This window comes from Passer montanus, unplaced genomic scaffold (genome assembly GCF_014805655.1).
Source record: "Passer montanus isolate IOZ18808 unplaced genomic scaffold, ASM1480565v1 scaffold29, whole genome shotgun sequence".
NCBI lineage: Eukaryota > Metazoa > Chordata > Aves > Passeriformes > Passeridae > Passer > Passer montanus.
Genome location: NW_024367596.1, coordinates 10,912,784 through 10,929,503, shown reverse-complemented (window position 1 = coordinate 10,929,503; position 16,720 = coordinate 10,912,784). Strand labels below are relative to the sequence as shown.

Below are 16,720 nucleotides of genomic sequence, written 5' to 3'. Positions count from 1 at the left end.
ACGCAGCCAACCAGCAGCAGAACAGCAGCTGCAGTTATCACCTTCTTGGAGAACAGCTGAAGGTCAAGCCAGCAGTGAGTGTCATGCCAGAAAATGGACCTAAAACTTCTCAAGTTTTAAAGCAGTTTCACCAACAGATCAAGCTCCTCCCTCAGTCCTTCAGCTTTCAAACCAGCACTACACAGGAGTAGCAGTGAAGGAGCAGGAGCCAACCAGCTGGGGACACTCTGGAAAGGGGAGAAGGAAGCAGGCAGGGAACTTGTCTCTTTGTCCTATAAATCAGCACATTCATGTGAACTGGATGACTCTGAGCAAGGAAAAGAAAGCTTATTCCAGCAAAACAGAAGTTTCACACAGCTCCAAGGCATATCCCATTGTTTTTCCAAGTGGGGTTTTTCTTGCACCAGAGAGAGCAGAACTGGCCTTTCCTGCTCCTTGCAGCAGCCATCTCCAACTCCTGCCTGGCATCCTCTGACGTTTCCCATGGCCACAGGAAATGAAAGATTAAACAGTGGCCTGTGGTGACCTTAAACACACTGCTCAGCTGGGAGCATTCCTCAGAGACCAGCAATGGTGGATGAAGTCATGATGTCACACCCTAAACGGGAGAAAACCCCCTGCTGCTATCCCTATATCCCCAGGAATCAGTGCAAAAATAGGCTGTGTCCCCTCTTACCCCCATCCAAAAATCTGTCATGAGCCAAGGAAATATCTCTGCAAAAAGCATCAATAGGAGTCTTGGGATGTCTTTCTGCCAAAGCTTTTCGAGCAATCTTTTTGCCTCAGTACAACCTCCAGAGCAGCTCACAGAAGACAAGTGTTAAGGATTCAGGGATGGGAGGAAGCAGACCTGCTTGTTCAGCTGCCTTTCAGAGCCAAGAGCATGAAATATGCTAATCTTGCCCATCTCTGCCAAGCACTGCAGACCCAAAACCACTGAATGCAAAATAAAACTTTCACCCAGCTTTAACCAGAAGTGAAATGAGTGCCACAGCCTCAGCTACCGAATTCATGCATGCTGGAAAAACAGATCTCCTATTACCCAGAAGAACTGGATGTGAACCAGTGACCTGTGTCTATGTGTCATCATTCTCCACCTCCCTGCTGCCCTCAAGCCATCCGTCTTGCCTGAATTTCTCAGAGCTCTTAAACAAAAAAGTCACAAAGCAGAAAATCATGATGTTGCAAGGAAAAATCCCAGCTGGAGCCAAAGGGCATGGGGCAGGTGGCTCACAATGACCCAGCTGACCCTCAGCTGCTCTCAAAATTGTTGCCCTGATTATACTAATCCAGTTAAAGGCCAATGTTTCCTTCAGATGAATACGGCTGACAGCTCATCCCTCAAAACCATTCCCCCTGAAAAACCCCTAAGCAGAACCTTTCCTCATCAGACACTGTGCCAGCCATTCACACTTCCTCAATCCTCTTCCACCTCCGACAGACATCAAATTTCTCATGTCCACTCTCATGTTGCTGAGCACAGACAGCCACCAAAGGCCTCGTTATAAGCCAATAACATCAGTCTGCTCCATGGAAGCCTGACATATTGCACCTCAGACCTCATCCCCCTCCCCAGTCACTTGGAGGGTCAGTAGCCAGGAGGTTTTTATTGCAGGAGTCTCAGCAGAGGTCATGGTAAGCTGCAGAGGTCAGCAGAAAGGTCTGTAGCTGGGAGAAGAGGAAGACTGATGCTAACAGCAAACTTTTATTCAATTTATGCTAAGGCAAAATAGAGCCAGCCAGACTGCCTGCCCCAGAGAACACCTTGCCAAGACAGAAAGTATTCAAGCTCTTCCTGTTTCCCCAAGGTCACAGTTAGAGCTGTGTCTTTTACTACCATGTTTTGGATACTGGCCTGTTGGGCAGCAGATTACAACCAGCAGCATTTGAATGTACAGCTCCCAAAAGTCAAATCAGGTGCTAACAAAGAGCAGAGAGCAGTGTGAGCACTGTTGTGTCTCTCCATGCACAGGTGCCACAATCAGCCTTTGTCAAGGCTGGAGCTCCAGACAGCAGTGGCAGGGTCAGTTCTAATCATCAGCCCAGACATACCACCCCGCCTTGCATTTCTTTACAGTAGTACTAAAAATAAAATCCAATAAAAACACTTCACCAACTGCAAATTTCCACAGTTCTCCAGAGCTGCACACTACTGGGACAGAGTTTAGAGTCCCCCCGGCCCGTCCCACCTCTCCCTTTTTTCTCCTCACAGAGAATTCAAACTAGCAGGAAGATGAGCCCCTGGGAGAATGCCCAGACCTGTTTTTTTTCTGCTGCTGCCAACTGATGGCTGTTGGAGACTGCAATGGATGAAGGACTGAGCCTCAGCCTGAGCAGACAGGCATTCCCTTCACAAAGGTGTTGCCTCAGACCTTTGGAAAGGCAACAGCAGACAGGACCACAGGTACATCCTTCAGAGAGGGGTATGGTTTGCACAGCTCCAAAACACCTCCCGTGCAGCTCAGCCTGCCTGCATGCAGCCAGAAATGCCTCTCAGGTCCAAGGGCTCACTCCCAGCAGGCAGCCAAAAGAGGGTGGAGCCCTTCCTAAACACAGCTCCTAGGAATGCATCAGGTCACAAGAGATGAGAGGCAGCTAGAGATCAAGCAGAGCCCAAGACAGTTTTATTTGCTTTATGAGTAGCTAATCAAAATAATATTTCTAGGATGTTTTTACCACCAAAATGTTCACAAATGAGACCTCTAGTAAAAAAGATCTACACACACAAAGCTAAGCAATCTCCTGAGGTAGGTCAAAAGAGCAAACAGCAAAGGCTGTTTTGTGAAAAGCAAATATGCCACAGAGACTTGGGAGATGAACAGAAATGCAGGCAGAGAAGCACAGGCCACAGATTACAACTAACACCAAAACCTTCAACAAATAACTTACAAGAAGTTTACTGACCACAGAGGTCAGATCCACTCTACTACTCACGGAAAAATGGGTCTGTAACACCAGGCTGCAGCAGCAAGGTGTAGTTTATAGTAGGAAAAGTGTTCTTTGAGGGTGTATTTTACACCAGTACACCCCAGCCCACAAAATAAACTGGACCAGGTAAGTGGTTTTCACCAGCAAAACGCCATCCACATCAGGCCTTGAGCTGATATAAATGCTTTTAGAGATAAAAGAGGAAAGTAAACACAAGAGGCAAGACTTCCTGCAGCACCTAGCTACAGTTATCAGATTTCCACTGCTGCACTGAAATGAACCCACTTTTAGAAGAGTTTTTGAGATCACTCCAGAAGAGCAGGATGACACCATCTTTCAGCAGTCCTGGCTACCTGCAGACAGGGAGAACCCGGACAAAACACCTCCTCTCCTGAAGCAGAGCTGCTGAAGAACAAAGTACTCAAACCAAAAGGCTGTTCTTCATTGTTAATGAATGACTAAGCCGACCTTTACCCTAGACAAAGAAAGGGAATGCTTTTTCCAGGAAGATCAACAGTGATTTCTCTATCAGAAACAACAAATATTTCCCTCGGTGTGGCCGGCAATGCTTTTCTCTCCTTGGCTGGCATTGACACAGAGCACGAAAAGACCTAATCCAAACCATAGCTCAGTCTCAACACTTTCCAAAACAAAAACAAGTGATGCCATTAAACTAAAAGCGTGACACATGCCTGAGGCTTTGCAGAACATGGCTCAAACCTCATCTACTTTGCACGTTGCTCTGGCACACTACTTTAATCCCATTGCTATCAAGTAACAACAGATCGTAGTAACAGGACACTCTTGAAGCTTAATCCACACTATACCATAGGTGCAAATTTCCCAGGGACTGGTTGAGTTACACTGTAATGCTGTAAATGTACTTTCATTCAGCATGTAAACGACCTTAGCTCAGTCCAGTTAGTTAAATTCAAAAACTAATAAAGTCAAATCAAATTCAGCCTACTTAAATTGTGAATACGAGCATCTACACAGGGATTTAATTCACTTTAATCAACCCACTGGAAAGGTTAATTGGATTCATTTTCTTGAGTTACCAACCATGTGTGGACAGACTCTAAGGATGAGATCTTGACCACACTAAAATGGCCAATAACAGTCCTGCTAATGACTTAACAGGACGAACATTAACCCCTAAAACGTCAGCTTCAGCTTTTGTTCCGGTAACACTAAGTGAAGCATTAAAGGATGACAGGAGGTCAAAAGGAAACCCCAGCTGCCTGCACAGGAATAGGTTTTCTACTCTTGGCCAGCTAAATCATCAAATTCACAACTGCTATTTTGTAAGAATTGAAATTTGGAAAAAAAAATGACCAGTGGAAAGAGGAACAAGTTTAAGGAAGTTTAGTTTCTTTTACGCAGGAAACCATTGCTCTCTATTACTAGAGAGTAAATCTAAACTAACTTGATTATGACAGAGCTTCTACTGGTTTATATCACAAATCACTGTCAGAAAGAACAAACTATCTCCTACAAAGCTCTCTAAACCCAAAGCAGCTCCAGGGCACATTTAATTGAGCTCAGAGGCACACGTGTGAGGCAGACAGTGTGCTAGCAGGGGAGCCGAGGCCAGCCCGGCCCCGCAGAAGGTGAATCCGTGCTCTGAGCACAGGCCAAGCCAGCGGGACCCCCGAAAGCGAGGGGGGCACGGGGGTCTGCGGGGCGGGAGCGGCTGCTTGGCAATCCCAAGCTCAGTGCGGGCCAGTCTTCATAAAATACAGTGCGTTAAGTGTCGGTAACCGGGGCCTCAAAATACCACTCCCCGTCAATTCGCCAAATCCGTGGATATTCACAATTCTGCTCCCATTTTTCCAACGGCCCCAGCGGAGCCTCCGACCCCGGCCGAGCCGTAGCTGCCAGGGACGGACGGACAGACAGACAGCCCTGCTGGTCCATCTCCCGCAGGGTGCCCCGGCTGCCTCACCCCCCGCGGGAGCGCAGCCCCGGCCGGCGCCCCCAGCCCGGCTGCCCGGGCGCGGCGGGGGGAGCGCGGCGGAGGCGCCGGCGGCAGCCTCAGCCTCGGCCCCGGCGCAGACAAAGGGCTGCGCCCTCCCCCAGCGCCGCTCCTCGTCTGCTCCCGGGGAGAAGCGGCGCTGCCAGCCCGACCCCCGCCGCTCGCCCGCCAAGGGGGGCCGGAAGCGAGGCCAGCAGAGCGGCCACGGCTCCCTGTCCAGCGGCTGCGGCTCTGTCCAGCGACTGCGCTGCTCCGCCGCCGGCCTCCACCTCTCGTCGCCGCCCGCCAGCCGCCGGACACCCCGCAGCGGCAGCGGGACAGCCCCGCCAGCCCCGGGAACCCGGGGCCACGGCCGGAGCAGGGAGCGCCCCGTCCCCTCCCGCTGACCCGGCTCCCCGCCAGCGCCGCGAACCGCAGCGGCGCCTGGAAATTGCAAAATGATGATGTTTGAGAAAAACCACCCCAAACCAACAGTTTCTCTCCTGCCTCGCTCCCATCTCCCCCACACCGCCCCGTCCCGTCCAGCGACCCCCTCCTCCCCGCGCCGGGGTGAGCCGCACCTTCCTTGACTCCGGGCAGCTTGGAGTGGTCGATGCCGATGCCGGCCATGGCCGGGCCCGCTCCCCGCGCCCCGCTGAGGGCGGCCCCGCTGAGGGCAGCGCGGCGGTGCCGCCCGCGCCCCGCACCACAAAGTTGGGAGCGGATGGAGCCGGCGCGGCCGGGCCGTACGGCGCGGGAGAGCGGACAGAAAGCGCCGGGCGGGGCGGAGCGGGGCCGCCTCGCCGCCCCTCGCCCCCCTTCCGGGGAGGCGGACGGGGGCGTCCCGGGCTGCTTCCCCCTCCCCTTCGCCGGCGGGGCTCGGGCAGCCGCTCAGCGGGACGAGCGGCTTCCGGGGGCAGTTATTTATACATTTGGGGTTTTAAATTTTTTAAATTATTATTATTGTTTTATTGTTTGGCGGAGGTGAGGGTTGGTGTTGGCTGCTTTGAGGCTACAGCCGGGAGGCCGGGGCGGCTGTCAGACCGCTCGGACAGCTCCGGTGCCCCGGCGCTCTCCCGTACCGGGTCCGGCTGCCTCTGCCCCTCATCCCCAAACCATCCCACCGCCGTGCTCGCACTGTTCCGCCGGCCTGGGAGAAGCAGAGGTGTCCCGGGGAGCCTCAGAGCCGCTGCCCGGCGGTGCCACGGCCCCCGCACCCTGTCCCTCAGGGCGGGGGCGGTGTTGGAGCGGGCACCTCTCGAGGCGAGGCGGGAGAGTCCCGGTCACGGAGCCCTGTGGGAGGCCTGCGGACCGGCGGTGCTCTGCCGCACACGGGGTGGTGCCAGCTCTCGGCGGAGACGGGAGGACTTTAGGCTGCTGCCCACCCTGGTTTGCCGGCAGCAAAGAAACAGAACGAGATGATGTGCCGTGGGCAATGGGGAGAAGATAAGAGGAAGAGGATTTGGGGTTTAGGGATGTCTGAGCTTCTCTGGGCTGCGCTCAGCATAACCTCTCATGTCAGCTGTTATGTTTTATCATAATGCGTGAAGCTGAGGACTATGCAAGCAGCAGAAGAAGTTAATATTGCCACATTCGAAATTAGTTGGTCCCAGCATCTGTTCCAATGACCCGTGGCTCCTGTGCCAGTGGTGAGCAGGGGGATACAGAGGCTGAGCCCATTTCCTGCTCGCCCTCTCCAGCAGGCTCGGGGAACTCTGCCCTGTGGGTGACTGGGATGGGAGCTGAGAGGGAGACAGAGTAGGATGTCACATGTCAGATAAAACATCAAAGGGAATAATATTTCCATTTTATTAAAAAGCAAAAACATTGAAGAAAATAACAAAAAAAATTATTTCCAGAAGGTTCGCCTTGTGCTACTCCTGAATTTTCCAGTCCTGTTTCCTGAAAGCTCAGGAACTGTCTTCCGAAATTCTACCCCTTTCAAATGATACTTCACCATCCCCAACATGGGTATGACTGAATTCAATCTGACTGCCTTCACATTCCCTTCAACTTCTTAGCCTCCTGCACAGAAAAAGCCATGGAGTTGTGTGTATTTGTGATCCCTCCTCACAGTGCACACACTTAGTACACCTCTCGTGTGTGCTGGCACTCTCAGAGCTGATGAGCCTCCTGCCTAGAGGGATGTAGGACCCACTTAGAGAGAGGTGAGCAGTGCACAGCTGAGCCCCACTCCACAGGTTCTCCATATGATCCCACAGATGGGGATTAGTCACAGGGTCTTGCCCCTCCAAGGGGCAGCTCACACAGATTATCTCCTGTCACAGTCCCAGCACTGCCCAGCTCCTCCTTCTAATCCCCCAGCCATCCACACAAACAGTACAACTGGACTTCTTGCAAATAATCCCCATGGTTTCAGCCAGCTCTGGGCTAATGAGAGGTCTAAAATCCATTTCTAGTTTCTCCTAAATTAGAGCTTTTCTGAACTCAGATATTCCTCTGGACATCCTTCATCTTTTTCATAATCAAGCTTTTTGACCACTTAATAAGATTTTTTTCTTGGACAAAAATGAGGACAAAAGAAGGGGCCAAGCAACCAGGATTATACAGAAGTGGCAATGAATGTACTGATCTGACATAGGTCACACCTTTCCAAGCCCAGAGTATGGTTTTCTCCTGCCCTTCTCTCATTATAAGTATTCAAGTCAGAGCAGCAGAAGCTGAAATCCTGGAGCATTCACATTTACACAGCAACTTTAATGCAACAGAGCCACTTTATGGCCCTACATTTATGAACAAAGCTTTAAAGCTGTCCATCCCAATGGTCATGCACTTTACTCCACACACACAGCTCTTTGCTCTAGTCTTCAGTAATGAATTTATATCATATTAAGTTGTCTGTCTAGGGCCAAAACGAGCAATATAAATTAGTCATAAATCTGAACTGCATTCAAGAGATTCCATGTTGGGATGATGTGACTTTGGCTATTCTTATGATGAACTGTCCTCCTGCATGTGTTTAACTTCACTAAAGTAAGATCTGGTACCCAGTTCTCAAAGTCACAGCAGAGCAGTTCCTGATTTCAGGTTTCTAATACACAAATTGTGGGCTCGGAATGCCTTCCTGTAGCTATATTTATTTATCTTGCAAGGTCTGCTGAAGCTCAAAGATAGCCAGTGGATGGTGAGCTCTGCTAGAACCTAAGGAAACTACAGGAACATAAAGTAAATGACATTTTGTTCTTGCTGCTGGAAATGTGGAAACACAGGGAACATCTCCAGCTGTCAGAGCACAGAAAGGCTGGAGCAGGCTCCTGGGAAGGGCAATGCAGGCAAAACCCTGTCAACACTGTCAACCTGTTCCCTAAGGCAGTGTATTACACACAAAATATTTTCTTTGCTTTCTTGACAGCAGATTTCTCTCTCATTTTACCTTGATTTTTGAGAGATTATTCAGATGAAGTCTCTGAAATTGGAAGATGGCAGGTATCACTTGATTATAGAAGACCCAAAAATGACCACAGCAGGACTGAGGATGAGAAGGAATTAAACAGGAACCAGGGAATGAGTTACTGATGCAATGCTAGCACTGCAGCAGCATTGCATCTTTGGCTCCTCCAAAGGGCTCCTCAGTGTTGTTGATCTCAAATCACTCTTCCAACTCTCACTTGTGCCGGCAAGCTGCAGCTTCTAGGCAAAAAGCATGACAGGTGTTTGTTCTGAGAGACTGTCATCAGCTTTTCCTGTGCAAATTGTACAGCACCTAACTTGACAAGTAGTACGTGTTGCAGTGGGTAGGTGAATCCCAATAAAGCTGGGAAAAGTAACCACTTCCTTTTATTGAAGATAACAAGACAGTGACCCTTCACTCTTTTATAAAAGCAGGTACTTATTCTCACAGGACCTTCTGTTGGAAGAAAAATCCATATTGTTTCCCAAGAAAAAACCAGAATTCGATCTGACTTTAACTCTTCTCTCATGTAGTAATTTAATTCAGAAGAGGTTTTGCAGGGCACTAGTCCAACCCCCTGCTCAAAGCAGGACTGGCTTCAAAATCTGATGAGGTTGCTCAGTGCCTTCCCCAGGTGAGGTTTGAAGATCTCCAAGCTAAAGATCTCACCACCTCCCACAATGATTTTTCTTCTTATGTCTTGGTGGACTTCTGGCTGTAGCCTGCAGATCTGGACCCTTTTCTTGCACTCTGTGCCCAGTTTGGCTCTGTTTTCCAGCTGCCCCTCTCCACGGCAGAGCACATATACCAGGCACATCTGGGGCAGGGCTCAGACGTGGCACTGCAGCTGCACTGTGCCACCACACAAGTATTAAATGCCAGGGAGCTCCAGCACTGGGCACTTTGCCTACCTGCATCCAGGCATCTGATCTGCCCCTAAACACTGGAGTAAACCCAGACTGTTATGCTGGTTTACACCACACAACAGTTTCCCAGCTTTCACAGCACTGAAAATAGTCCTGAGAGGATGCACAAAGAAGAGGCTGGGATACTTAAAAACAGGAAAAAAAAAAGCAACACAATCTGGACTGGCCCTCAGAAAAGTCACAGTGAGTTTTGATGTGCAGGAGCTGCCAGACAGAGCTTTGGGACTAGGAGCTAGGATTGCTTTATGCTGCTACGATCTTTCTCCAGGCAGGCAGAGACTGTTTTGTGCTTGCTTCTTAAATAAACTGGGCACCTCTCCAAGTCTCCTGCTGTCATTTTTGGTCAACAGGATAACAACAACTGTGAAATAAATTAAGTCTCATCAAGATGTTCACTTTCGACAGAACAGTCTTTGTTGAAGTCTCCTTAATGATGGCAAAGCTCACTTCCAGCTGATGGGGCTGCTGTCCGAACAGACACAGAGGATAATAATCCTACAGGCAGGAACTTGTGCATCCATTAATGGTTAATGCAAAGGGATGGGGAAGAATGGTTCTAGGTCTCTCATGCCATCAGGGACTGCACAAGCCCATATCCAAAACTAGTATGTCAGAGGTGACTGATGCCAGGGAACTTCCTTCTGGGGACATGGGCTCTGGTTTTTTCTCTCCAATGTCAAATTCCTGTATAAAACTATAAAACCCAGTATAGGATTCCATTCAATCTACAGGAAGTCTGAAGGATGTGAATGCATTGTTTCCCCCTGTGATAAATAAAAATCAAGGATGGGGGGCTCAAACAAAACCTGCCCCCAGCCCAGAGCAAGGATACTGCACGGCCTCCCAGGGAGGGAGACAGGTGATGCAGTGGAAAAAACAGACAGGGGAAAAAAATAACACTTAATACATCACCTCCCAGCATTTCTAAGCTAAGACACTTCAAGAGAGGTTTGAAGTCCTGTGCCAGAAGGGGTGGATGAGAGGAAGCTGACATTACAGCATTGGCAAAGAGCTCCAAGAAGCAGGTGTGTCATTTCCGTAGGTAGCTGAATGGTGCCTTTGGGAATTCAGGCTCCCTGAAGAACAAGGAGAGCAGAAGCCTGCAAGGATTAAGGTATTATAAAGCTCACCAGGGGTAATGAATGGGGTGATTGCAAAAATGAGCAGAGGAAACAAACTTGTGCTTACATGTAACATAACGAGGAGCACTAGGAAAATCATGAGCCATGCCACAACAAAAAAAGGAGGTTTTTGACTGTCAAGTTGAAGAGTAACATGTGCAATCTGAAGTGAGATATGCCTTCCAAAAATCTCACTTATAGGAAAGTATTATTAAAATTGTTACACAGTAGGTGAGAGAAGAAGAAAGTAGCTAAATGTGTCATTCCTTACTCTTATGTCAAAAGAACAGAACCCACCAGAATAATATGTTATTCACTTAGTGCACTGCAGGGAGCTGCCTACAAGCCCATGCAATCAAGGCATAAGAAACATAACAAATGTGGCAGCTAGTGATGAAGCACCTTGGTCATTCTCAGATATTCACAGCCACTACTACCTGGATGAAACCTCAACACACTGATGCTGTAAGAGGCAATTTGATGAGGGCTGCATTCAGTGCCATTCTTGCCTAGCAGTGACTTTGCTATACTCCAACCAGTAAAAATTCTAGGTCTACCTAAAAGGATCACCTAATATGATTGCACCTGCCCCATCTCTTCTGGATTAAAAAAAAAAAAATTGCTGTGTTATCCCTTGTGCCAGCTTTGCTTCTCAAGCTGCAGGGTGGTAAGGCATGAATATGTCCTATAACCTCAGCTGGAGCCCACATTTCAAGTCACTTTGTATGTGCAAGTCTACAGCCATAAAATATTGGTGTTCCTTCAACAAAACACCCTTTTGCATGTGCAGAACTCTCACAGAGTGTCAGTAGATCGGGGTGCAAATGAAAAGCTAAGTTAGAAGACAGGCTCTCCAAAAGTAGTGACAGTTTTAAAAAAAAAAGGGCAACATTTATCAATAAACCAAAACACCAGATGGTAACTGAGCATGGAGAGAAGGAAAGGGGAATGACAGTGAAAGCTGGCACTGTTAGCAGATAGAGTTGACCTCCACAACCTTAAAAGTGCCCTTACTGGTATTTTTAGCAGGAAATTACCCAGCCTTGTCTTTACTTAAAGTAATACACTCACAAGCTACATTCATCATCCAGGATGAACTTTGGGCTTGGAGAAGGCAAGTCAGAAGAGAGAGGGGTCAAGCTCAGGGTAAATCTGGTGGTTTAACCAGGTCATACCGGATCATGCCTCTTCAGGACACTGTCCTGGCATGGAGGTCAGATTAGTCCTACACAGGCACACCAATATTTATCATTCAGGAGCATCACTGGAAGTGTCTTTGAGACCAGCAGGTCATGGCACATTTTCAGGCAGAAGATGTTTCCATATTGCCTTCCTCTCCTCACCAGGAACCTCAGCCAAGTCACCCTAGTCAGTAGGGAGGCTGAATCTGGAGGAGGTGCTTCAGCTGAGGATTAAGAGGCAGAAGTGAGAAGTGGAGCATGAATGCTTCTGCTCCCTGTTTTCTCCCTAGGCTGCCTTGTCCCACATCCAATACCTTTAGAGTCCTGATTTACTCTTTCAGTCCCTCACTCCAGGGCAACACTTCGGAGCTGCCTTGTTCTCTGAGAAGTTGAATAGTTTCCTGGCAAACCCTGGACTGGAAGAGAAAGCCAGACAAGCAGCCCAGCTTCACTCCTTACCCTCCCCAGTTTAAACCTCAGGGTTCTCTTTAGTACAATGCCCATCAGATGTGAGCTGATGATGCTTCCCTCTGTGTGTGATCCTTGTCTGCCTGCAGTGAGGTGGCAGCTGAGCTGCTCTGCATTGCCTTGGACCTTTCCCTTTCTCTAAGCAAGGATACAGTTGAACCACAGCATCTAATTTTATATCAGTAACAGGCCAAGAAACAGCTGAGCCCCAAAGACAAGCACATAGAAGGGGGAACAAATTGCATGAGTAAGACTAAAAGCTTTATAAATATTGACTGGTTTTAACAGTCCCCTAAAGAACAGAGAATCTCATAGAATCTTTATAACTACATCTCCCTCCCCATTATGCACTCCCTTCTCCCAGAAAGCTGCAAGGGGAGTTAGTCTCCTTATGAGCACAATATTTTAATTCTTCTCTGCAGTCAAGTTGCTCTGGCTGGGACTTTGCACCACACATCAGGAGGATATCTGAGCATCTTCCAGTGGTGCTTTAAATAACATTCTGGAGTGGGCTTTGCTCTCTCAAGTTGGCTCCAGCATAGAACTGATAGGTTAGAGGAGAAATCAGACATTAAATGTGTAAGAGATGAAGGCTGAAGAGCACAGGGTGCATTTCAGTATCTGCCCCTCTGATTCCTACCAGATAAAGCACAGCTGGAGACTCAGAGGAGCAGACATACAAGAGGATGTAGACAGAAGAGGTTAATAGTAATAAGAGTACAGTGGTAATACAGGCAAGAAAGGCAGACACCATGGGAGAAAGGAAAGACTTGGCTACAGAGGATGGAAACAGTTTGTTGTGCATGTGAATAGACTGAGGGGATAGAGGCATGTGGTGGGACAGGTGGGATCACTAAACCACTGCCTGGGATGGAGAGCAGGATAACTCTTGTCTTTCTGACATTGTGCACAAAGCTCACTTCACCCCTGCCATGAGGGCAGCTCTCTTTTCTTGCCTGCTAAATTCTTACCAACTTCTCCCTCATTTGTTGGCACTATTAATCCCCCATTCTGTTTTTCCCTCTACAAGGTATGTCCACTCCCCATTTCCAAATTTCTTTGTTATTCCTCATCCTCATCTTATTCCTAGGATCATTCTAGGCAAGAAAACAGTGATACATGACTCTCTCCCTATGTACGATAAAGAGAGAAGTCCTGTCTCTACCAGCTGAGCAAAGTAGAGCTGGTAGCAAGCTCTACTTGCAGCAAAGTCCCACACAGTGCAGAGGTTGTGGCACTGTTCATGTGTGCTTTCTTAAGCACCTTAAGTAAAGGCACTTCGCTGACAGGTCCTTCCTCAGCTGGTTGCTTGCTTTGGGATGAAACAAGCTATGGTTAAGCGGAGTCCATAAGACCATGACAAAGCCTTTGGATGCTCATGAGGTTCAGCTGAAACACATGGTGCATGTGATGTTTTATGTGTTCTCAGGAAGCTCTGAAAAAGAGAGAACATTGTGGGGTTTTTTTTCCTCCAAACCCCAAATGTACAGTATACAAAGTGGTCTGGAAACCTACCACACCAAGCTGGCACTGGGAAGTGGCCTTTTTATGTTGTCCTATTTTCAGCAGCTCGACATTCCTGCATCAACTCACTCCATCCCCCCACTGAATTCCACCTGTCTGAGGCTTGCTGTGGACAGCAGGGGTTTCTGCTTTGGGATTAAACTCAGGTTAGGTTATTTGGAGGCTGCAGTCCTACCTTCATTAGAGACAACTGCAAATCCCAAAGCAACTTCAGAGAAACTGGGATTTTATATAACATACCTGAAAATCTTGATTGCTGCAAGATCTACCAATCCATCTGGCAGGGAAGAGGAGTCTATGCACAGAGAGAAGCTGAACATTTTGAGGAAGATGATGTCAGAAAACAGAAAGGGCCAGCTGTTCCCTAAGGAACAGGAAGCCAAGTGCAGTGACAGCAGGACAGAGACCCACCTTGAGAAGGGCAAGCAGGTCAGGATCAGAGACTGCAGCCAGGTTCAGTCGAGAGCCCCTGTGCTCAGGGAAGCCCATGAAGATGAGGCAGATCCCAGGTCAAGATGGAAGTCAATACAATGGTCAACATCAGGCCTGATGACAGCAGTCAGAGACAAACACAGCTCAGTGAGCACCAGACAGGCCCACAGAGATAGAATAAATCCACAGCCAAGCAGGGAAGTCCACTTGCAGGTCTGAGTCCAAATAAATAGGGACCATGAGCAGGCAAATACAGCTGAGCTCCAGACCAGAATTCCTCCAGCATAGCTCTGGGAAAAACAGGAGACCAGGCTGAGATTAAATGGGTCTCATGAGCTGATGGGCAGAGACGGTGGTGAGGCTCCACCTGAGGACACTCAGGACCATTAACACCCTCCAGGCACTGACACTCCTATTCATCTCTCTCACACTGAGAGCTGGTGCAGCTGGATTTGGTGGCACTGCTTGAACCAAGTTTTCTCTGTTCCTGCCCTCTGGGCTGTTGACCCTTGTCAATTTTCCAGTTTGGTTGTATTGGGTTACCTGAAGTCTGAGTTGCTTTGTGGAAAGAGAAACTTCTGCATGAAGGGACAGACTGGGATCATGGGAGGTAGAGATGGAGCTCACATCTTCATGTTCTCGTTATCCTTGAACTCCAGACACAAGTGGATGATTATCAATGACATTATCAGTTATCACACATTATCAATGAGTCAAGTAATAGAAATACTGTGGAGATTGCATTGTTTTCCTATGGAAAGTAAAATCCATAAGAACAATAAAATGTAATATTATTTCCAGCACCTGGACTAATGGGGTAAAAGCAAAGGATTTTTCTACATGGGAGCCTTAGAGAAGCCCAACAGTACAAAACAATTATCCCCTAACTTCAAAAAATAAAAAAATTCCACTAGTGCCTGGAAGAAACTGCGAGGCTTCTCTCCACCAACCCATCCCCTGAAAGCCTCCACTCCTCACAGCATCCAGTCATCTTCCTTCTCAAACATAAATGCTGCATGGCAGTTCCACACCTTCACCAGAGCCATCACTTGAAAGGTCTGGCACTCTCTCTCCATGAGTTGCTTTGGGGGCTGAACAGTTGCAATGATCCAGAACTGAAGATTCTCTGCAGTGAAAGAGGAAATCCCAGGAATAGCTCAACTTCCTGAAAGAGCCTGCCAATAGCCCATGAGATCTTGTATCCAAAGGTAGGGAAAAACAGTCAGAGATCTGTGGATTTTACATAAACTTAGATGAGAAGAAGAAACTCACTTTCTGTATCCAGGCAAAGTCAATTTCACAGCAGATCTCAAGACAAATTGAGATTTAGCCATTTAGGACTAAATAAAAATAGACTTGACCTTCACTTAGGGGTATAGTTTTAAGTCAGAGCTGCTATTTTCCAGACTGGACTCCTGTGCAAATCAAGTTATGGCCTCTGCTTCATGAGAGCTGCTCACTTCTGACCAGTTTGAAACTGGCACCTTAGGAAGATGGAGGTGGCTGGAAAAGTGTTCCAATAGGACATATGTGTCCCTCGGTCCAAACAGAACTTTGTGAAAAAGGTGAACCCTTCAGATAGCTGTCCACTAGTTCCAAAGTCTGAGTTTGGTTAATTTGTACATATTACATCTCCAGACAAAATTTTTGAGTGTTTTCTCAGTAGAAAACTTTTCATTAATGAAAGCATCACATTTACTTTTATAGGCATATCCCACAAAAAAATCTAAGCTTCTCCCCCTCCATTTTTGTTAATTATAAATAAAATAATAAAATATTACAAGGGTTATTGAAAGGCTCATCATTCATTTCCTATCCAAGGCACAGAACGAGTTGTAGGGGGAGCTGGGGACCAGAAGCCAAAAGCCCAAACATGGAAATGATACTGTCTTTTAGTTGAGATGAAGAGCAGGTACCATCAAATGAAGCTATCTTGGGTAATCTGGCATGATGTGGTGTCAAAAAAGCACACACAGTGAGTCACTAGGAGTGTATGTACAAATCAGAGCTTGCCCTGATCCTCTCCCCCATCCCACCACAGGGGGAGTGAGCTGGCAGCTCTGTGGTGCTTGCCTCCTGGCTTGGGCTTAAACCACGACAAGTACAGATGATTCAGTTCTGCAGGAAGAGAAGTGAAGAACAAAGCCTAGCGCTGTTAGTATTACAATATTTTTCTTGGTAAGGTTGTTGTGGAAAAGTAGTAGCAGGTCCCTGATCAATAGTGATGGATAGGCAACAAATGGAAGTCAAACCAAAATGTAGTCATGGCCTGAGAAGACATGGAATATATGCAATGTGTCTCAGCACTTTGCTCTAAAATTATAGAACAAGGCTGTGTAGCCAGAACCAGCATCTGACCTTCCACTTCTTTTTTTTTCCCAAGAAAAAAACTGAAGACTCTTGCCCATCCTTGACGTATTCCATACCTACTGCCAAATCTGCACTCCCCCACTCAGACATAATCCCAAAATAGGGTGTGATGCCTTTCCCGTTGACAAAGCCATAAGTCACAGTGAGCAAGACACACTCAACGTTCTCCAATCAGTTAAATGAAAAGAGCTCTCCCCCTCTGTTTCCCACCATTTCAGTACTCATTATATCTCACATTAATTAATACAGGCACTAGGAAGTGAGATGATAAATTACAAAACCCCATTAACCCGATTCTGTCCAAACTGGTAAAATATGGCAGCTTGTACATTAGACAAATCTTCCTTGCTAACGTGGGAGTCCTCATGCCTGAACTCTGTTAAAGCAACAGCCCCGAAAAAGTA

The 16,720-nt window shown here is 47.7% G+C and overlaps 1 protein-coding gene and 1 long non-coding RNA gene across 6 annotated transcripts in view; both read right to left on the bottom strand.

Annotated features, from left to right (window-relative positions):
- Positions 1–5,686, bottom strand: part of CCDC50 (coiled-coil domain containing 50) — a 42,079-nt gene extending 36,393 nt beyond the window's left edge. The window contains exon 1 of one of the 2 annotated variants that reach the window (XM_039713886.1): positions 5,464–5,686. In XM_039713886.1, coding sequence (XP_039569820.1) covers positions 5,464–5,512 — 49 coding nt within the window. In that variant the 5' untranslated portion in view covers positions 5,513–5,686. The remainder of the gene's footprint in view (positions 1–5,463) is intronic. The other variant, XM_039713887.1, reaches the window with a different exon arrangement.
- Positions 5,687–5,766: 80 nt separating this feature from the next.
- Positions 5,767–14,220, bottom strand: LOC120504415. Of its 4 annotated transcripts, none has more exons than XR_005628013.1 (4): positions 13,926–14,220; positions 13,755–13,826; positions 13,506–13,642; positions 5,767–13,425 (listed from the first exon to the last, which is right to left on the bottom strand). It is a non-coding gene; the product is annotated as an uncharacterized LOC120504415 (long non-coding RNA). The 4 variants fall into 4 exon arrangements; XR_005628012.1 differs by having other exon boundaries at positions 13,506–13,639; XR_005628014.1 differs by lacking the exon at positions 13,506–13,642 and having other exon boundaries at positions 5,767–10,320; positions 11,517–13,425.
- Between the last annotated feature and the right edge of the window lie 2,500 nt (positions 14,221–16,720).